This window comes from Tinamus guttatus, unplaced genomic scaffold (genome assembly GCF_059628265.1).
Source record: "Tinamus guttatus ecotype Peru unplaced genomic scaffold, ASM5962826v1 Tinamus_guttatus_pri_ptg000110l, whole genome shotgun sequence".
In the NCBI taxonomy this organism is placed as follows: domain Eukaryota; kingdom Metazoa; phylum Chordata; class Aves; order Tinamiformes; family Tinamidae; genus Tinamus; species Tinamus guttatus.
This window is the reverse complement of record NW_028288644.1, coordinates 761,243-783,836: the sequence shown is the minus strand read 5'-3', so window position 1 is coordinate 783,836 and position 22,594 is coordinate 761,243. Positions and strand designations below refer to the sequence as shown.

Here is a 22,594-nt window from a genome sequence, read left to right as displayed (position 1 = left end):
CACAAGTTATAATCATTTCCTAGTTACACCTACCCCTAATGTGTAATTTGGGCCAGGTAACAAATCCGCCTCACTGACATTAAGGGTTTTATTTTCAATTAAGCATCAAATGCAGTATTTCTAACATTTCATTTTGGGACGAACTCTTTAGTGAGCAAATATATAATTATCATTTAAATGCTTTTTAAAAGATGACAAGAATGAAGGAGACATTACTACCTGGTAAATGACTGCCAATTCTGCATTAGTGCAATACACCTTACGATTTGATGGGGGAATTTTGCAACAGCAGCAATCCCTACAGCTTTATTCAAGGAAGGCGTCCAGCTCAAACCATTACACCCCTGCGGATATCAACCTTTGCAAGATGGCCACCTACTGCAGTCTAGGGTATCATTCTGCTCAGCATTTGGAAAAAAAATCTAGACAGGCCAAAAGACTTGACTGCATAGGCTGGGGCGGCTGGAGGATATTTCTGCTAACCTGCTTTGAAGGCGAATGACGCTCCATTAGGTATACCATCGAACAGCTGATCAGTACAATCGTTCCCAGTGCGGCCAAGCTAAGCTGCTAGGAACAAACTACGGCCTGCGAGTGCAGTAGTGCCATCTCGTGTGGGGCTGGAATGTAGCAGGAAATTTCCCTCCCCCGGATCACAGCCGCACAACGGCCTGCTCGACGTCAAGGGGTCGGGTGCTGCCTTCCTGCAGGCAACACGGACCATCACTTCCATGAACATGGGTGCTGTGTTCGTCTATCCACTGCTGGTATCAGCACTCTCCGTGACATCCATAGAAATAGCTCATTTTCTCCCTTTCCTCGCTTTTCACATATTTCCGTTTTGCCGTTAGAAAGGGGAAACACAGCACCAAAAAGTACCAAAAAGAAAAAACGCTTTATCTGTGGGAAAAATGTCTCCTCCTACATTTTTCAAAGAAATTTAACAAAAACATGTGTTCAGAAAATGAATAAATACCAACAGTAAGAATCACTGACGGGTCATTACATTATCAAATAGTTACTTGAAAACTACATCTCAAACTTGAACTAAAAGTCTCCGTCTGGGAAAAAAAAATATTGTAACACGAAACCTCACACTTAGTACTGAGTGTTGTCACATATTCTCAGATCTGCCTCAGAAAGGTTAATGCGATAGTGTTTAATGTTAAGAGTTCTGGGGCCCTATCCAGTGTTTAAAAGCTCATGGCCAGGTGATAATTTTTGTCTCCATACTGTCTTAATTGCAAAAATTTCATTATTTGGAATGGAAAGCGAGTCTTAATTATGGTTGGAGGTGGAAAAGAGCGATGGAAAAAAAAATGCAAAGCAAAGCAGTAACACATTATGAGAGGCAGAATAAGGCCAGAAGCCACGGTGTCACCCACGTTTGACAGTAATTGCTCATTTCCTTGCTAATTCGTACTTTGCACCTAGAGGTAACACGAGTGCATTGTGATTGCACCGTGCTTGATTTACACTTCATTTCAGTTCTAGGAGCAGCTCCGCACTGCTTCTGCAGTGTAAAAATAAATAAATTAATTAAATAAAAAATAAATAAAAATAAAAAGAAGGGAAATTATGCACATTTCCCTGAAGAAATAGGATGTAGTAAAATTCTCTGCATTTTAAAGTATCTATGCGAGCTGTAAGAACTGCCCTGGAAGGCTAACGGCCTCCCGCCCCGCGCAAAGGCGGCCGCGCTGCTGGCGGGCGGCCTCATTGCGCTGGCCCTTTAAATCCCTCCCTCCCGCCGCCGCCGCCTAACGGCCAACTGCCGCCAACTGCCGCGCCGTCCAACGGCCGCCAACGGTCAAGTGCTGCCGCGTGACCCTCCCCGCTCCGCTGGACGCCCCTGCCGGCGCCTGCTCCACTGGTGAGGGAGGGCGGCGGGGCCGCGAGCGGGGCTTTCTCGCGGGGGAAGGAAGGAAGGAGGGCGGGAGGCGCGGAGCCGCCATGCGGCGGCCCCGGGCCGCGGCCTCGCCGCCTGCCAGCCCTGCTCAGGCGTGCTGTGTGCTCCGTTCCGCAGGGCGACATGGGCTTCATCGTCTCGAAACCCCTGAGCGACAGCCTCAAGTCTCAGCAGGAGTTGATGCTCATGAACTCGCGGCTGCAGGTAAAGCTGCGGGGGGGCTGCGAGCCTCCCGCCCCCTGAGGAGGGTGCAAAGAAGGTTGCTGTTTCCAAGTGCCCGTTTGCAACGAGAAAAGGAGAAAAAAAAAAAAAAAAAAAAAAAAACCCTGCTCTGCTTACAAAATCTGACAATTCTGAGGTGTTTGACTTGCACATAAACTTCGGATGGAGAAAGCTGCTACCATCTAAATCCAGTAACTTCCTTGTGAGTTTGCATTAATGGGTTAGGAGGGTATAAAGTACTTTATGCTGGCCAGCCCTCAGAAGAGTAGTCCCGTAGACTTACGGTGACCTATTCCCTGAAGCGCCGCTAGGGAACACTCAAGTGTAAGGCCATACCTGTATGTCAAAATGAATCAGTAACAGCAGGAGTATTGAAGTATTATTACTCCCAAGAGAAAAGGGGGGGGGGGGGAATAAACTTGTTTCAGCTTTTCCACGCTACAAAATTTCCAAACAACTTCTTTTGAAGTTCTATAGCAGCAATCATTTCACCTTAGGAACAAGCCACGACATGGCATTTTTTTTGTTCCTGTGACTGAGTCTGAGTAGGAGACAGGAGATCATTTATTTGCTCAGGTGAAACAATGAATCGGCAACTAGGGAAGAGGAGGAAAACTTTTGCTGTTACGCTAAAATTCAGAGGTTTGTGCAGAATAGAATTTATGGTGTAGCCCTGTTTAGTTTTCTCATCTTTTGTGAGGCATTTCCTGATCTTTAGGTTGTTTGTATACTGAACACTAGACAACAATCTGAAGGGCTTAACTGGAATGTTAGTATTGCTTTTGAACTGAAAACCAAGAGCTTTAGAATGTTTGAAGTTACAGTAGATGAATGTCCCACTTCTTAATAGTGGATTTGCCAGTAGATGGCATTCTCTAGTTTTCAGAGCTGCTGAAGTACCTGCAGATACTAGGTTTCACATGACCACTTTTCAGATGAACTCTGGAAGTGGCATTGGAAATCTTCTTAGTAAGAAGAAAACACGAGAATAAAGACTAACTGTCGAAAGAAAACAAGCTTCTTGCAAGATTTGCGAGCACACACTGTGCTGTATTGTGTTTTTCTGAAACACAAACAGGAATTTGTATACAAACAATCCGTGTCTGTTTTCTTCTCGCACCCCAGAGTTTTTGGAAATCCAACTGAAGGGAGAGATTTCAGTTTGAAAGCATGATGATGCTTAAATTTAAGGAGAGACATGCTTCATGCTCTGCTTCTCCTTTGCTGTGCAGCATAAAAGATGGTGTTGAGATAACAGTTTGTGTCCATAGTAGTTCTTCTGGGTTTCTGTGGGCTTTTATTGGCAAACAAACAGTTCCATATTCCTTTTAGCCCCAGATGACCAAGAGTTGTAGTTTTGTGCTCCCAAGTGCCCAGATATTACCAGTAATCAACTTCTACAAAAATAAGTATGCAACCTTAGGAAACCTCTCAATAGGGTATTTATTTTTTTCATAGTTGGAGTAGGCAAAAAAATATATTTCTTACTGGAAGTACATATTAGATCTGTACTTTTTTTGCAGACATATGTGCCAATTCAGAAAATACGCACCTTAAAAATAAATAAATAAAATGTGCAGTCTGGGCTGCACAGGATGGAGCAAGGAGGAAGGAAGACTTGGGTTCTCTATCAGGAGAGGATGGAAGAAAAAGGTTTGCTTTCAGCTGTGGGAGAGCATAAGGAAGAAAAGAAAATTGCTGTTTATCTCTTGCATCTGTGACTAAAACCTGTGATATTTCTGGAGTGGACTGTTAAGAAGTAGTTTGAGGAGTAGAGATTGTAACTGGGAACACATGGAGCAGCTAAGTCATGCCTGAACCAGTATAGAATAGCTTTAATTTAAAACATTAAATACTCCCACATAGTGAAACACAGGGATTGGATGTGCTTAGCTCTCTCATCTTCTCTGAAAATCTTTACACTTCCTCAATAGAGTATAGGTCTCCCCTCTGAGAGCTATAATACTTAAAACACGAGAGATTCAAAAAATACTGGTTAGGATTAAGTTTAAAAACAATCCCAAAGCAACATCTGGGATTGGAACCTATTGGAGATTTTTATAGATTCTGAAAATACATCAGTGTGTCTTATAATTTCTAATGCTGGGTGAATACAGTACTGTTATTACTCCAAGCCACAGTCATCAAAAATTACATCTCGTGGAATGTTATCATTATAAACAGTGATAGTGCTTTGAAATGATCTAGCAAGTCTTTGAGTTAATGTGAAGCAAAACATGACATCATGAACAGTGCTAGTTGTTAATAGCTAGATAGGATCTGTGAATGCTTTTCCTATAGTATATCGATCAAGAAGAAACATAAAGTTACTGTTTAGAACAGTATTTTTGTTCCTGCTATGAATTTGAATTTAAGAACATTTCGTTTTTCTTTTTTTAAAAAGGCATTCTAGACATATCTCTCCATTCAGAGGTGAGAATAATGCAAAGCTGTTCTGTCACTGCCTTATCTGCTGTGGAGGTTTGAAGCTTAAAAGGAGACTTGCAAAAAAAAGAAAGCAAGTTATGTGACAGATGTTTACAAGTAGCTTTTCAAAAGCCAAGCCTGGCTGTTGACCCAGCCTGGTTCTTGGTCTGTTTAGGGTCACTTTGATCTGTGTTGGACACCCAGGCCTGCTTGATTCATTCAGGCTAAGAGAATGGTAAAAATGGTGTAAAGTTGTATGCGTATTTCTTCCTTACTGTGAAAATAATGGCATATGGCCTTGTAAATTTTATCTTAATGCTCTTTGGAAAAATAATAAAAATTGCCTTGATGTTGAAGGACTTCCCAGTTGTTTGTATGTGTCTTGGTATGGCTCCAGAATGAAACATTCACCCTGTATCTAGCGAAAACTGTTTATGGTAGAGGTTTGTTGAGGCTTCATTTTTATCATGAGCCTTTTCCCTAAAATGTAACTTTCAGAATACTCTCCAAATAACTCTCATATCAAATCTACAACTCATGGCCGTGCTAACTGCTTTTAGCATGGTGTAAAAGGAGGTATTTGATCTTACATGATTTTTGCTTTCATGAGCTTTGAGTTCAGTTAATTCAGTTAAGAAGAGATACCTAAGTTTTTTTTTTTCCTTGCTATTTTTCAACAATTTAAATGTGTACTTTCAAAAAGCTATTTTAATAACTAAGAAAGCTATTTTTAGATATACAAATCAACCTTTGTTGCACATTTTGAAACTGGAAAATAGGTGTGCAACAATACTGTTGTTGATCATTCCCCATAAGAACACTTAGAATACTTTTTTTTTTCTGTAATATTTCAGGATGGTGGTGTTCTGTGATCATTAGGTATGTCTTTAAATGATGACCTGTCAAAACTCACATGCTTTGAAGCTTGCAAGAACCTATGTTATGAGCAGGCTTATGATTAGTGTGTAATGTAAGTACACTGTACCTAGTCTTGAAACAATTTGTACTCTATATGTAATGATACTTTGAGTATTGGAAGTATTGAGTATCATACTTTGAGTATTGGAATCAATTATGTATGGTATACAGTAGAGACAAGCAATTGAGGGAACTTTAAACTGAATTTAGTACCGTTAGTGAACTTGATTCTTGGACTATGCAGAACAAAGCTTACTGGATTAACTTTGTACGACAGGAGAATATTTTCTGGGCTGATTTGTAAAAGGCATTCTAAATGCAACTTAAGGGTCTTAGGCATATGAACATTTAAAAAAAAAAAAAAAGACTAATCTGAAATTTATGTCTGGGTTTCTCATGTAGACAGAGGGATCTAAAGACCTTTTATTTTGAATGAAACTTGTTACTGTGTCACTCTTTTCTCCTCCCTTACAAAGAAAAGTTTAGGTTTTAGTTTGTTATTTTTTATACTACTTTTATAATACTTTTATCTTTCAAAAACTTATTTTCCTTGTGTTCTAAAAATTCAGCATAGAGAAAACAATCAATTCCAATGTTTCCCATATGGAGGAGGTGAAGATTTTGTTTGGGATTGTTTGTTTTGTTTTGTTTCAATTATATTAGAAGAGTTTTGAATGACACAAAGATACTGTGGTGTGCCTGAGAATAGCTGTATTGGGTAATAGCCGTTTTTTCCTGGCTTATGAAATACACTTTTTAAATTCCTCATAGTACAAATTCTTGTTAACTGATTTTAATTATATACTTAGAAAAAAAAATTCTCCACAAAGAATTGGTGGTATATCAAGTCCTTCCAGTGCCTTGCCCTTGCTATTCTTATGTATTCGCTTCCAGCAGCATTCTTGGTGAGGTCTTAGCTGGTGCTCAAGAGGCATGATTCATGTAGCTGGAGTCTGAGCTAAGTGGCAAAGAGCTGATGTAGAGCTAGATTTTCTATCTACACATAAGAAATAATATGGAGATGTGATTATCAAGGGTAGTCTTGGTTGTGGTGGCCATGACATAATGCAGTGAAGATCATGTTCCTGGGGTTAATGAGAAAAGAAAGCAGCATAGTACAGGCCTCAGAGTTCAGGAAAGCAGATTCTGACTTATTCAGGAAACTGAAAGGAGGCGTTCCATAGCAGCCATCTTTGAAGGAAAAAGGAGTTAGGAAAGATGGCAGGTGTTTAAGGACACCCCCTCTAAGTGCAAGGACGCTTCATCCTGGTACTCAGGAAGACAAGTGTATGTGTCAGGAGCTGGCTGGGCTAAATGGTCTCTCAGGACTGAGCAATGCAAAAAGGCAGAATATGGGAGTTTTGAGGCAGCAGTGGTCTACAAAACAGAAGTTTTATGCATGTTGGGGTGCTGTTAGGAGAGCCAAAGCTGATCTGGGGATGACACTTGCAAAGAACACCACGGCAACTTTTAACAGATTCTGCCACTTTGCATTGGGAGTAGAAGGCTGAACAAGGAACAAGGAAAGTGTGGGCTTGCTGCTGAACAGGGCAGGTGAGCTGGTGCTAGTGAACAAAGGCAAGGCCAAGTGTTGCCTCAGCTCCAGACTTCATGGCAAGGTCTCCCCAGCCTCTGTTCTCAAGAAGTAGAACTACCAGTGGCAGATGAGAGTTGAGTTAGGGAGTGATTTTTGACTTCTAATGAAAGTCAGAATCAAAAAACAAATCCCAAGCTAACGTTTACTTGACAGCTGTTAGACTCTTTTGTGTGTAAATGATACTGACAGATAACATCATAAGGAAGGGAACTTGGAGTTAAAGCCTAAGAGAACCCAGCATGTCAGATTGCCCACCTCTGTGTGGTATCTCTGTGGCTTGCAGTATTTTCTTCTTTGATTGAGGATGGGCATCTGGAAGGATTTGAGTTTTTTTCAAGAGGGGAGGAGTTGTTTGTGTGTTTGTCTTTTTGGTTGAGCTTTGTTTCTTTTCAGTGGGAGAATTCCTTATCAGACAAAAGGATATAGTTTTCTCTGGAAAAAAAGCTGGTCATAAAATGGCATGTTTTTTAAAAGCAGATGTGTGCTATATTTTGTCTTCTATCAGGGAAAGAAATGGCTAACATTAAAATGCCAGTTCATTTCATAACAATAAAGAATCTTTATTTGCCTTGAAACTTTCATTGATTAAAAAAAGGAAGAGAGTTGACACGTTTTGCTGAATTGACTCCTTTGTAATTTGCTTCCTTCCTGTACCTAAGAAAACTCTTTTTTTGTAATGATGTTTTTTCCATCTAGAGGTTTTCAACTTCATCAGTGAAAGATGATCCACCTCTTTGATGATAACTGAAAATTTTAATTGTTTGATGTGTTACTTTTTGAGTAAATATCTGTGTTTTTTTAATTCCATGCAAAAACACAAGTTTATCTTTCGAGCTTTTATTTTCCAGTTTTTACTGAGAATTGTTCTCAAGGATTTTTTTTAAGTTCAATTACAATTAAAAACATGTCTCCCTTTCTTACGTGTGAAGTGAAATGTAAGCACACTTTCCTTTCTGTGCCACTATCCTTTTTCCTTTGGGTGGAAAATAGCTACATTTGTTTTCTATTGACATGATACTAGTAGCGCTTATGGCATTTCAAATCCATTTGTCTTGAAGCATTAGAAAAATTGTTTTGCCCTCTAGGTGATCTGGGCTTAATTCAGGAAATAAATGTTCTCTGGTAACAATTCCATATCCTTATTAGTTTGCTTGCATCAAATGGAACAGAACAAGATGAATGATATCTGTATTGAGGAAGATTAGAGCTATCTGTCTCACAAGAGGGGGAAAAAAAAGGGCTTTTGGCTGGTATTAGATGAGAGATTGTCTACTCTGCCTAATTATTATAAAAAAGTAAGTGTACTTTTTTACAAAGAGCAAATCTTAATTGCCATTTCTAAATGCAAATACTTTAGCAAAGGATGCAAAGCAAACTGGTTGCTAAATATGAGCAGTAATGAGCAACAAATGTTAAGCAAATCTTTTCAGTGAAATCGGTCTTGCTAGTAGTCTTAGTCTGTTACTGAGGATGGAGATGGTTTTCAACTGCAGTACATGTGGATGCACTGTATCAGTCAAAGATAGCATAAATCATAAAGTAATGCATCTTTCACTGAACTGCGTGCAATGGGGATAAAATAATGGGAGAAACAGTGGGAAGAAGAGTAGCCGATCCAGTTATAATTGCTGTTGTACTTTTCCTCCATCCATTCTTGCTGATTAGTTTACAGCACAGAAATTGGCCAAATTATTTGTCAAAAGCTTAACCTTTTTGCATGATTTGAGGGAATGCCTACTTTGTAAAGACATTCTAGAAAACGTACTGACTGTCTCTTTGGACAAAGTTTATGATGACCATGCCCTGCCTTAGAAGGGAATTAAGACCTGCGCATGAATACAGCTCTTGATCAATTGCTTAGGTAGAAGATTTATCTTGTGTACAGGTGCACATGCAGTTAATCCATGTGTAAAGGTTAGCTGTTTGGGGGATTTAACTGATTTCAGAGGGAAAATACCATCTGAAGCTGGTTCCCTTTAGCACTATGAATTTTCTATAGATATCTTGCTGCTTACTAGAGCAAGCCTACCCTTTTAGCTTCTGCTTTTTAAATGCACTGTACTTGAGTCCCAGACCTACTGATTATTTACTTGGTTTTCAAAAAAAAAAATGCTATTTCTCAAATACTGAGGTTAAAAAAGTGGGAGCTCTTCTGAGCAGAATTCTTAAAATTACAGGTTATAAAACAGAAAATAAAGGAATCTTATACCTATTTTAATTTTGAATCAAAAATACTGGTAAATATGATAATTTTGCAAGTCAAAATGCAAAATTGGTAGGAAGAAATATTCTGCTCTGTTGTAATTATAATCCCCTTTCATAAACAGTACTATTTTACATCCGTTTCTTCTGGTTTCCATTTTTCCTTAGTGAGATTATAGGGTAATGGAACGAAAAAACTGATAGTTCTTATTTAAATACAAGTAGTATTTCTGAATGACTCAATACTGTACCAATAATGCTTTTTCTTACACTGCTTTGTCTGTGTTATTCCTGCTGCTTAAGTACCTCTTTTCGGTATAATTGCTTGTCCAAGAGTTTAGTTTGTCTGTATAACTCTTGCATAAAACTCTTGACGATTCTGAACACTGCTACACTGTTAAGCTAAAAATTATCTTAATCTATAGACTACAGATTTGTAAATGCAGATGGAAGACACCCTTCATCCCCCTGATATATATTCTTTGCTGTATTGGCAAGAAACCAGATACAGGTACACGTGCAGAAAACCTCCATTTTGTACCATAGTTCTGTGGATTGAGCCGTTTTGGGTCTTGAAGGTTCAAACAGATTTAGAAGCTTTTTATATTACTTTCTTTTTGCATGTAATTTTAGACACTTATTGAGAACAGAAATAGAATTTATTTCAGTGCAGACTTATTCTGGTTTGTGGCTAGTGCTTTGAGACCCTGTTCTTTCTATAATCACTTTTTTTTCTTGTAAATGTATTGTAATAGATGAGACTGAAAGCTCTAAAGATTGAGTTTGCTTTTAAGGAACATAGTTTCTTGCAGTGCTAATAACCTTAATTGCTTTGTGTACTTTATTAAGTGAAAAATGTTTGCAGACAAGTTTTGAATTAACTGCAGGATAAAACATTTAATGCTGATTAATTTTAAGTGTTTGATCTGGAGGCCCATTTCCTGATACTTCTGTGTGCATGCTGTCCTAGAACCAAGTGAATACTATGTAATTGGTACAAGTTATCATTTCTGTATTACGCTCAAGTGGTTTACAGTGTGGGTGTAAACATGGGAGTGCTATTCTATTTTCCTTTTTTTTACATCTAGGCGCATAGACGTAAAACTTCAGTCTGCTCATGAAATGCTTAGTGCATTGCTACTGCAAGAGATTTTTTACAGTCCTGTAGGTTTATTACCAGCACACACTTCTGTGTGTGCTTTGTCCATGCACCTGTGACAGATGATTTTTTATTAGTAGTGTGAAGAATTCCAACAGTTTTTCCAGATCTGTTTTTCTTAAATTTAGATTGCGCATTTTAGAATACACACGTGTCCTTATTTAAATTCCGTCTGGTTGGTAGTTACTTTTAAGGCAGATTAAATCCACTTCTGTCAGAATACCAGACTGCCAGAATAGTTATCTCTTAATGATGGTGACATGAAATGCAGTTTCACGTAAAGCTTTACTGCCTTGGCTGCTCTCCAGCCTGTCCTTCCTACTTTTCCGGGGAAGTAGGGTAAAGCTGCATATGGGCCAGGAAAGCTACTATATAGAGCTGAAAATGCATGTTTTAGCATGTTTTTTATCGTGTCTTCCTCTCTCTTCCATTGTATCTTGACCAACAAGCAATATGTTAGTCAAATAGTATTTAATGTACATGGGGAGTGCGGCATATTGCACTGTCTCTGCTTTCCACTTCTTTTGAGCCATAAATGTTTGTTTGCCATTTATTTTGATTTTGCAGATCATCGTAATAAAAGAGCAAGTAGCATTTGTTCCTTCCTACAGCAGTTGCTGTTTCTTATGATGTCTGAGCATGAAACACAAAAACAGAAAAAAGAAAACAAGCAGAGAGTCTAAAATATTGGAAATTTCCAGTCTGATTTCCAGATGCTGATGTGGTTTGTAATCCAGAGGAACTGTTTATTTTTAACAAGTTGTCAAAGTTGATTAAATTGAGATGATACTTTTTTCCCACTGGATTTTAATCAATGAAATGGTGGTATAAATGCTGTGTTGTCTGGTTTGACATCATTGTGACAGTCTGAAGAATAATCAATAGAAATGATAAGGTGGTTACCACTGACTAGTTCATTAACATTATCAGTTTCACAGTCACTGACCTTTCTTCCTCAGCCTCACTTCTCTTCATCTGTCATGTTTCATTTTGTCAGATTGATTTCCTTTTACTATAAACAGTTGGCATGTGTCAGACTTCAAATGCTAATCAGCCCTCATAGTTTCTCATACAGAGTGCTAAGAAACTGCTAACTATATTTACAGAGAAATGGGAAAAGTTATTTCTAATTCAGTCCCTTTGAGTGTAAAATATCAGATGTTATTTGCTACTAGTATTTTTTTTTAATATTAAGCTTAAATTTGAAAATGACACAATACTTAACACTAGTAAAGAACTTAGTGCTCTGATATAAGAAACTGTTATGGAATTAAACTAGGCAAAATTTGTAATGTAGCTTTTTTACATAATAATAATTACACTTGCTTTTGTGGTTTAAAGGATTTTCAGATTGTCAAAGGACTTAATTTATCAATGGTTTGTGTATTTGGATGTTTACCTGTGCATCCACATAATCACTTCCATTCACACTCTTGTCCCATGTGGAACAACATGACTGGGAGAACTATGACATGTCCCTTCTTCCCTGGTAAGCCTGGGAAGGCACTTTAACTGTAGGTTAAAGTAAGCTTAGTAATGTAGATAGTTCCTCCTGAAATGACGTATATGCATGAGAGACCTATGAATTTAAAATGAAACTGAATTTGTTCCCTGAGGCATGTCAGTTCACTTATTGTATGATATCCGATAATAGATATATGATATTATATGTGATATGCAGATATCATATTGATATGTGTCTTGCTTCCTCAGTAATCAGCTTTTCACTTCAGTGATTTTTTTTTTCTAAATAAGCTACATCATGCATCTGCTTTTGTGGTCCTATCATCTATGAAGTTCTGCATGTGAAGGTATTTTTTGTAGTGAAATTATACTTTTATTATTTTTTGCTTCTAATTTATCATAAAAGAAATCATCTTAACAAAACTTATTATTGCAGAGTAAATCCTAAGGCAACAGGACTTGGCCTTTTTCTTACAAGCTACATGTTAATAGGCCAGGACTCTTCTCCACCCTTTGATTGCTGAGTGCAACTGGCATTTGCAATAGAACATGTGTGAAAGAAAATAAAACACAATTGCTACAAAATTAATGGCTGAAAGTGGGATATTGATTAAAAACTGCTGTCAAACATACTTGTTTTTGTATTTTTCATCTAATTTAAAATTATCTGTTGTGCTGGACTGTTGAGACTTTCCATATATAGATTTGCTATCAAATCCAGGCTTGTTTAAGGTTAATTAGAGTGATCTTATTGTAATGGTTTGATCTTACGCTCTGCAATTAACTTTGTAGAGTGCAATGTGGCAATGTGTGACTGGGAGTCTTAAGCTATTCTAGTCTTTGAAAACTGTGTGATCTACAGATACCTCATTCAGATCAATGTGTTAGATGGGTAATCACAAAGGTTTTATGCCTTAATCTCCTAAAGAAAGATATACAAAGGAACTGCTTAGCTCTTCTTGTAGGCTTGTAAATTCATAACTTCCATCTTCCAGAATTCATTTAGATGTTTATACTGTTTTGGTGTTGAGCACTGCTGATGAAACTTGTCTAGATGATCAGATACTGAGACACAGAGCAGGGAGGTGTCCTGTCTTCAGCCTCTCTGTGGTTGCCAGTTGGGCTTTCTGTGTTGCGCTAAGCACACGTTCTTGGAGTCCATGTCGGGAACACGATGGCAGCATCAACCTGTTATTCAGTAGCTCAGTTGCTAGAATGTTCTCAGAAAATAACAAAGCAATTCTCTTCGCCCCATCCTCCCCCAGAATGATTTTGTTAAGTTGTATAATGAAGTATGCCCAGGGGCAAATCCAGCAATGACTGTTTTGGCTCGATTCTTTCTTATGAATAGTTTCTTATGTTTCTTCCTAAGGAAAGACTGAAACCCAGTGAAGCCACCTTGCACTTGGCCTGGTACTCATGATCTGGGGGGGCTGCTCAATCTCTCCATTAGGCAGACAGTCTTATTACAGTCCCACCACTGAGGTGTTTCTTTTGGCGTTTTGGGAGATCAAGCTACACCAACTGTTGTAACTGAATTTTATGTGAAAGAAATGAAAGGCAAAGCTGAAGGTTTTCAGAACGTGGAATGGTAGGAAGCACCTAAAAAGAATTTGGCATTTGGGACAGGTGCTCTTGGGTTCAGTGTGAGACTGCATAGATTTTAAAAAGATATTTTTGTTCTTCATACATGTTACTCTCCATCTGTCACTAAATAAGAATTGATTTTAAAAAGGCAAATATTTTGAAGCAATAGTTTAGAGTACTTACTGTAGCTAAAAATTTCTAGGTATTTTCTTGATGTAAAATTGCAAGTGTAAGTACAATAATATGTTTTCTGAAAATAATTCTTCATTATACCATTGCGCAACTTATGTAATAGGAAGAATTAAAAATAAATGTAAGTAATTGTCACTAGATCTATTTTTAAGTGTCTTCTGTGAATTAAGCTTCCTCTGAGCAAGCTGTTGCTGATTTTGCCACATTTCCCCACATGCACATTAAGTGTTTGTCTCCACAATTCATTAGTCTTCCCTACTCACCTTATTTTTTTAAGAAATGTTAAATACACTATTCTGTACCTTCTAGATAAGTAGTTGTATGCACATTGAATAAATTTGCTCAAAATCAGAGAATTATGAGAGGTCCTTGTGTAGATTTTTTTGTGTGTTTTTGGATATTGAAATGCTTTAACAGGTTCAGAGTTTTTTAAGTGGAAAAGTTTTCTCTGATTAGAAGAGAATATGAAAATATGTTAGTGGCAATGTTTTCAACATGCAAAACAAGGTCTTTCCATTGATACTAAGTTATTTATATAAGCTACTTGTAGATACACACAGAAGTAACCTTGAGCTTCTGAAATGTGATATGATGGGCTCCCATGTAGAGGGATTCATTTAAGTTTAGTTAGCATCTGTGTCATGGGTTTTGCCTTTTGTTTTTTCTTTTCCTTTCAGCACTTGGGACGTACATATATATTTTAGATGTTTTAGCAGCCATGTTAAGGTCCTTCAGTTACTTTTGTAGATTTCGGCTCCTTTTTCTTTTTCTTTTTTTTTTTTTTTTTTTTTCCCCTGTGGGTGCTTTCTTATATTCTCTATTTGTGTATATCAAACTGTCTGCTCTTTTCTTTTTCCAGAAGATTTCCGTTTTCAAGCCTGTATTTCATCAGCTTATCCTGGTCCCTCTTCTTCCCAATGTACTTAGGATACTGCTGTCTATCTCAGAAGCATATAGTCCTTATCTGTCCTCAGGCAAACAAAAGGTCCCTAAATACTTTTCACATGTATGTGCAAACTACACACGTAATCAAATTGAAGGAGAAAATAAAAGTCATTAAATTAGAATTACATGTAATTATGTTATCTTGTCACATCAACGCTCAGCAATTTACCAGGCTTGGGGTACTGGGACTACAATGAGGCTAATTAACGGGTAGCATGCATGCCTACTTTAGAAATTCAAGTGCCTCATAGGTGACAAAATGAAATCTAATTATTTTGATATTTTATTAAGTGGTTTGTCAGCCACTACATAATTATTTCTTATTAAAAAAAAGGTTATATGAAAATTATAGACATCAGAAACCTAGATGCTGCTAGTGATATTTTTGTAAGAACAACAATTAAGGTGTAAGTTTTGAGGAAACAGAAACAGATGAAACAGTATTGTGGGACTACTGTGAATGTTGTTTTTCCTACTGTGTGCAATTATATGTAATTAGATCTGTCCTTTTTTTATTATGTTGTCTAAAAAATTAATTCTACCTATCTAGGTACTGAATGAGCTTGTAAATAAGATAGCAAGATCAACATAGTCTGAAGAAATAATTAGTAATAATTTAACAGAAATTGTTCTGTTCGGCCTAAATCAATAGTAATGGAGATGAATAAATGGGTGGAAACCATAAGTAATTACAAGTGCTTTAAATTATTCCTGAATTAGAAAACAGGGGAAAGGAGTAGATTTAATTATTTACTTCATAGTTGCATGACAAGAGAACTTTCCTAGTCTTCTCTTTGTTCTGTCTTTTCTAGAATACACCTTTTCACTTTTTTTTTTTTTTTTTTTTTTAAATGCAGCCGGGCATTAAAAAGCCCACTTTCTTGGGCTTTTTATGCAACCCCGCTTAGCTAAGATGATGCTAAATATACCAAATCAAGTACTCTGATTTTTTTTTCTGTTTTTTGTTTGTTTGTTTTTGCTTTGTTTTTTTTTTCCAAATTGAATTACAAACATCAGTGGAAGAAGCAGATTTTGAACTGTGTTAACTGCTATGCTGTGATTATGCACTGCTTAGTTTTGACACAGCATTACACAGCACGATAAGGAGAAAAGACATTTCCTGGTGTTTTGTATTGTAGAGAAGAACTGGTAAGAAATAACCAATTTTCCATTATTTAATGAATATGGGATGTGTTGAGAAGCATAGGCTGTGTAATAAGAAATCTGATACTCTACTTTTTTATTCTACTACACCAAAGACAATTCTGCTTGGGTGTGTGAATACATTGTCCAGATTGTACTCCTTGAATTATTACTGTTAATTGCAGATTTTTTTTTCCCATATAAAATTGAGATGTATTCCAGTATCTTTAAGATCTGATATCTTGACAGACTGTTCATTGTATTTGCCTGTATTCATACACTGTGCTTATCTCCAACAGTTATTAGCTTTATAATGCATCATAAAGGAGAAAAGAAATCCTCAAAGGGCAAAAAAAAAAGTTAAGGATGACTCTAAAGATAGTATCTAAATTACATTAAAGTAGAATAAAGTGGAAGGTATTCTGTACAGCTGGGTGGTACTCTAAGGATCAGCATGGAAATGCAAAGATAAGAAAACTTTAACCTGTGAAGTACTGTTGAAACTTGGATTTCTTGAAACCTATCACTGGTATTTTGGTTTTCCTTGCTTAACAGAAGCAGCATAAGATTGTGTAGTCAAGCAGTTTTCAATGACCTCACACTCTTGGTATAAACTGTTCTTCATTAATACGAGTTATTACTGACTAAGATCATTCTCAGTCATAACTTATGAATGATTGAAGTAAAAGAACAAAAAGGAAACCTTTCTTATGATTCTGGGTTAGTAGACCAGTGTGAAATTGTTTCAGACTCCAAAATAAATGGATGAGTTAATTTTGCTTAATGTTTCTTCCTTCTCTAGCTGGAAAGACAATTACTGATGCAAAATCAGATGAGAGAGAGACAAGCAGCCATGCAGATTGCTTGGACACGGGAATTTCTGAAATACTTTGGGGCTTTCTTTGGACTTGCTGCTGTTGGTTTAACAACAGGGTATGAAATTTATTTCCTAAGAGAATGTTTAAATAGATACCTTACAAATATATTTCTATAGTTTTGTCTCATCCTCTTGCATTTTATGAGGTAGTTATTTTTATCCAGTAATTTCTCAGAGGGTGCTCCAATGACAAAATGATTCAGTTCATTTCTGTCTAATTCTAGATGTGTTTTGGGTATGTCTGTACTGTTATAAAAGCAGAGATGTGAGCTGGCAATAAAATAATTTAGCTGAAATGCCAAAAATAACATAAAGCAAAAGTTCTGAAGTTCTATGTGAAGCAGGAGGGATTATTTTAAAGCCATACTACCTTCTTGTCTGTGTTATGATTTAATACACTTTTCATTAACTACAAATCCTCTGTCACACTTTTTCCGCTGTCATACTTTTTTAAGTATTTCACTGAACAGGCAGATATATTTTGACATCTGTTTGCCTGCAATTTGAAAACTCATAAATTTGTGTTAGGAAAAAATATGACTAATAAAATTGAATTGGACGAGAAGCAACTTTCCTTATAGGACTGTTGGTTGGTTTAGGCAGCATGGTTTGCTAGTGCTGTAAACTGATTAGAGGGAGTGTTTTTATTTCTCTTCAACAAGTGGAGATTAAATTCACCTTATGCATTCTCTGCATACTGGGATGCATTTGCGATTACTCGTCATAACATGATTGCTGCATGCTGCATGTGGCTGTAATCTTGATTACAGTTCAGCATGGTTATGTTCTTGTGAATATGCATGAAATACTAGTTAGGCAAACCTATTTCTTGTTAAGTACATTAAAAAATCATGTGAAGTATTTCATTTAATTTCCTTGTCTGATAGTAGATTGAGATTATCCGCCCAGAAACAAATTTAGTGCTTCTGAAGAAGTTAAGAGTTGCGTGACTGATTAAAGAGTGGAGGATATAAAAGTCATAGAAAAATCAAGGTCACCTTGCACTGAGAGTACTGACATCTGAATGCCCTAAATAATCTTATTTTTCTCTTGTTCTTTTTTTTTAAAAAACAGAGCAATAAAAAGGAAGAACCCAGCAGTTCTACTGCCAATAGTTCCCTTAAGTTTTATACTTGCCTATCAATATGATATGGGGTATGGGACAATGTTGAAAAGGATGAAAGGTAAGTATATGGAATTCTGTCTGTTTCGCACATAAATCCAAGGTTAATATATTAGACAATCTCCCATCTTTTTAGAATGGCTGAGAGAGATTTTGCATCAGCTTCCTTTTTTTCAATCTCACTCCTATATTTTTTTCCTTTTTGTTACAGTCAGATATTTTCCCAGTTAAAAATACTTGCTCTACTTTTACAGCATTTCCCTCTGGTTCAGAGAGTGGGTTGATTTCTCCTCTCTTGATTCTCTTAGAATTCACATTATAAATACAGCTGAAATAAATACAGCCTGTTTCACATGCTGATGTTTTGGCAGGGGGTGAGGATGGTGAGAGCAGTTAGAGGGATAATGAGCAGGAATCATGCCACTTACATGGCTGCCAGAGTCCTCAGCTGATCATCTTGACAGGATGAGGATAGATGAGGAAGGTGAGTCCCAGAAAGCGAGATCTTGCCACATAGTTGCCAACAGTAGACCTCTTTAAGTGATCAGTGTTGAGAACTGTGGAAAATCTGACAGCTTCATGTGCATTCATTCTGATTCCTAGTGAAGGAGGCATGCTGAGAGAATGCTCATCTTACGTCTCCTGATTGGAAAAAAAAAACATGACTTATCACCTTCTTAAATCTTTAGTTAAGTAGGTTGACTTTGCAGTCTGTTTCTGAACAAAACACAGAAAATACTGAAACTAAAATTTTGTTTCAGCTCTTTAATTTAGGCTGAAGTTTTAAGAACTAGATTTCATAACTGTGTGCGCTTTGAGAATAATGCCAGACATAACTGGACAAACTTTGAGATACTTCCCGTTGTAAATGGGTGCAAACATTCACCAACATATATCTGTGAGCATTTATGAACACTCTTAAACCCCACTGAGTACTTCTCCTTGAGTTTTTAATATGAAGACACAGCCAAGTACAAGGACAAAGACTGGATGACTCATGGTAATTAGTTTTAAAAAGGAGCTGAACACAATCAAGGAATTTCTGGTGTTGTTGTTTTTGTTTTGCCTTGGTTTTGTGTGTGTTTTTTTTGAATGAGGTAGTTTTTGTTCCAGAATTTTTAAAAAGTAGACATAAGATAGTTCAGACCTGATGATAAAAATATGGAATGCTGTTTAATGGATTTTAAGAGAAGAATGTGGTCCTGTATAGCTTGACAGTGAGTAAGGTGGTATGTGAATTTGGAAAGCTATAAGGGAAAATGATCTTTATAGTTCAGATATCCCCTTGGACAGCTCCAGCAATATACAAGGCTTATTATGAAAAAGTATGGAGCCAAACTAATGATAATATATAAAGGAAAAGCAAGCCAGACTAACAGTGTTATTTTTTTTCCTTGGAAAATCAGTTTCCTTTTCAAAAAGGAATGTACTCTGAACAGATCTACTCTGAACTCATGAAAACATATAATGTGGTATTGCATGAATTTTAAGGTGGCATGAAGGACATGGGGATTAGTGGAAGAGTAATAAGCACTGGGATAGAGATGTCAGAGAGTTGTGCTTAAATGGGAAATTTAGCGGGCCTATTAGTGGGATTATTTTCCCCAAGATTTTGCCTGAATCAGTTGGTTTTGTATTTGAGATTGTCCTTCTCAAACTTTATTTGTATAATATATTCACAAACTTGATTGGTTTCGTCAGCAGATAAGGAATAAAATGTAGTAGAAGAACTGATGAATTAAAGAGCTGGGATAATAAGGTAGGATGCAATTTGTTAAGAACAGCAAAAAACTAGAGACTAATAACGTTTTCTACCATTAGAACTCACTATCTGGAAATGACAGAAAAAGAGAAAAACCCAGGTATATTAACTGATCACAGAATGAGTTTCATCCAGTACTGTGATGATATCAGAAGAGAGACAAGTGAAGTCCGGGGTCATCAGGTGAGGATTTCTAGTACAGATAGAAATTACCAATTGAGAAAAACAGTAAAACTCTTGGAGTTTTAGATAATTTCAGCTAGTTCGGTGTTAGAAATCTAAGATAGCTGAAGAATTAGCAGAGAATTCTGGACTTGCTTTGTGAGACAAAGCTAAAAGGTCAGGTTGTTCAGCCTTCTAAAAAGACAACATGGATTTGCATCTCCATATCCTACTTACAACACAGGAAAATAAGGAAGGAAAATAACATACAGCAAGGAAAATAAGGAAGTTTATTATATTAAGCTCTTAATATCAGCACTAGAATAATTGGGAATTAACTAATTTGAGTAAGTCTAGTTTGGAAATCCGCAGAAGGCTTGTGATCATGTGGAAGTGAGGTTTGGGTTACATCTTTATTTTAAGATAAATATTAGCGAGTTGAAGAGAAGGATTTTTGGGACAACGAACGTACTCCGGCAATCCTTGTTTTCATTACTCGGTTGATCTGTGTCCACTCCTATGTTCTGTTGTCAACCACTCCTCTACTTGCTTGTCTGTTCCATTTTGTAATGATGAAGCTGTAGACCCTAGGCATATGGGAGGGAAGAGGCCAGTCACAGTCTCTCTTCACAGTCCTTGCTCCAAGGCTTTGCATCTGAGCTACCTTGCTCAAACAGTTCTGTCTTCTTCATCCTTTGGAAGCAGTCCGTAACTCTAGAAAGCTGCTCCATTTCTGTTTCAACAATTTGTCTCTGATCTTGCCCAAATTAAACTTTTATCTCCAGTCTGCTTCTGCAGTATTTCCCCATGACTTTCTTATTCTTTCATATTGACATATGAGGGCATATACAGCTGCTTTTCTGAATAGCTGAGGCACTAAGAATAAACAAATTGTCCAGTGCTAGTAACTTGTAGTCATGGAGCTACTGTCTGGTTCTGGGCCTTCCGGTTGAGCTTGTCTTCCTGTTCCAGGTATACACTGCTGACCCTTCCTGAACACACAATAAGCAGTTTCCAAATGCACAGAACTTCTCAGCTAAGTAGTGAAACTGACTGCCTGCTCCAAGATTTAGAAACAGCCTGAGCCCTCTGAGGGGAGTGGTGGTGACTGGAGAAGTATCTGCGAGTGTATTAGATAGGCACACAGAGATTTGGCTGCCTCTGTGACATCTCTCTGTCACAGAAGTTATCTTGCTGTCCCATAATCTGATGTCCTATGTAACCGCCCAACATTGTGGTGTTATCAATAACTGGGTCTCCAAGTACTGCAGTGCTATGGGATGTACTGCAGCTGAAATGGCAGCAATCAGATGTGCTTCAAAGAATGGCCTTAGTCCTGGCTGCATGACAATATTCAGGTAGGTTATTGCACATGAACAGTGTGTCAGCGCTTTTGCCCTAGTTATCATTAAAACTGGAGCTGAGGCTTAGGTACCTGGGACCTTTGTTGGCATAGCACCAAATGGCATAAGCCAAAATCCTCGCACTCTTTGCCTAGTCTTTATCCTATCTTATGTCAACAATCAGACCGCCACAACTTATACAATACATTCAAGCTGTATCTCTGTTTTTTGGATGGTTTGTCCTTGTTGTTTTCATTCCAGCCTTATCTGAATCATTTTGCACCATATAAATTTTTGCTGCCATGCTGTAAAGACTGCATGTTTGTCTTTGCAAGCCTTTGTGTAAGCTTCAGGTCTCTTGCTGTCCATTCTTTTTCTGTAGCCTAACATCTTTCAACCTAGGGCTGAAACAAGAAGAAAAGTTGTGACAAACTATGGCATATATAGGATGGCATGTATACCATATGTAGGATGATAGTGTGTATATATAGGGAATTAAGGTTTATGTACTCTTCAATGTGTGTTTGTGATCAACTCTTTTCCCGGACTTTCCTAATTGGTCACATATTTTACGGGACAGGTATGAACTTCATCCTGATGCAAAGACCTTGCTCTGGCAACCTCTGACTGCCATTTCAATGCATTTGTGTAACACACTTCTAAAAGAAATACAATTTGGTCTGGCTTGTAAGAAAAAGGGTCTTTCAGAAATAGCAACAACAACAACAACAATATTGGTTTGGCTGAAATATTGCTCAGCCTGAATTCATTTGACAAGGTATCTGTTTCAGACCAAACATGGTTTTGCATGCAGTTACACCACAGGTCCAATATCTCTTAAAGACAAACTTAGTACCGGATGACATCAGCCTGTTTGTAAAATACATATCTGTGACCTAGTATTTAGTTATTCTCGCCTTCAAAAAAAAAATAAAATTTAATGTTTTAAATTCTTTTCCATATGCTTTCTCACAATAATTTTTAAGGTGAAGCAGAGAACATACTGGAGACACAAAGTACTTTGCTAGAACTGCCAAAAGGACCGCTTACTTTTGAAGACCTGGAAAAAATCAGAAGAGCTCAGAGCAAGATCTACGTAGAAAAATAGGAGGTGGTAACTATGAAGTAGGAAATCGTAGTTATAACTGACATGAATCTAAGTGTAATCATTATAATCATGTGGGGTGAATTGCAACTTTTGGAGAAATTCAGTGCTTTTATAAAATCAAAGACAAGTCATTTTTTAAAAAGCAGCAGTTTCTAAAGCAATATTTTTTCTATGTATCTCTTGAAATTATCCATGCTGTAAATTATTTGTTTGTTTATAGAAAGAAACACTGAATTCCCACTGTCTAATAAGAGACTGAAAATAACCTTCAACTGTAGCAAAAGTATATAGTACTGAGATGCAAACTTACTGTAATCAATAAAAGTAAGTTAATTACTGGTTAAAAATTTGTACAAATCTGGCCATGATATTCAAATATATCAGTGTATCCACAGCACAATTTGAAGACAGGAATAGAAAACTTCTTTGAAAAACAAGACATTTTTAGTTGCTG

At 37.1% G+C, this 22,594-nt stretch overlaps 1 protein-coding gene across 1 annotated transcript; it reads left to right on the top strand.

Annotated features, from left to right (window-relative positions):
- Positions 1-1,777: 1,777 nt before the first annotated feature.
- PLGRKT (plasminogen receptor with a C-terminal lysine) lies at positions 1,778-22,211 on the top strand. The gene is made up of 5 exons (XM_088521007.1): positions 1,778-1,873; positions 2,027-2,113; positions 16,568-16,698; positions 17,717-17,826; positions 22,019-22,211. The coding sequence occupies exons 2-5, from the start codon at positions 2,033-2,035 to the stop codon at positions 22,138-22,140; spliced, it is 444 nt and encodes a 147-aa protein (XP_088377133.1). The 5' UTR covers positions 1,778-1,873; positions 2,027-2,032; the 3' UTR covers positions 22,141-22,211.
- Positions 22,212-22,594: the final 383 nt, after the last annotated feature.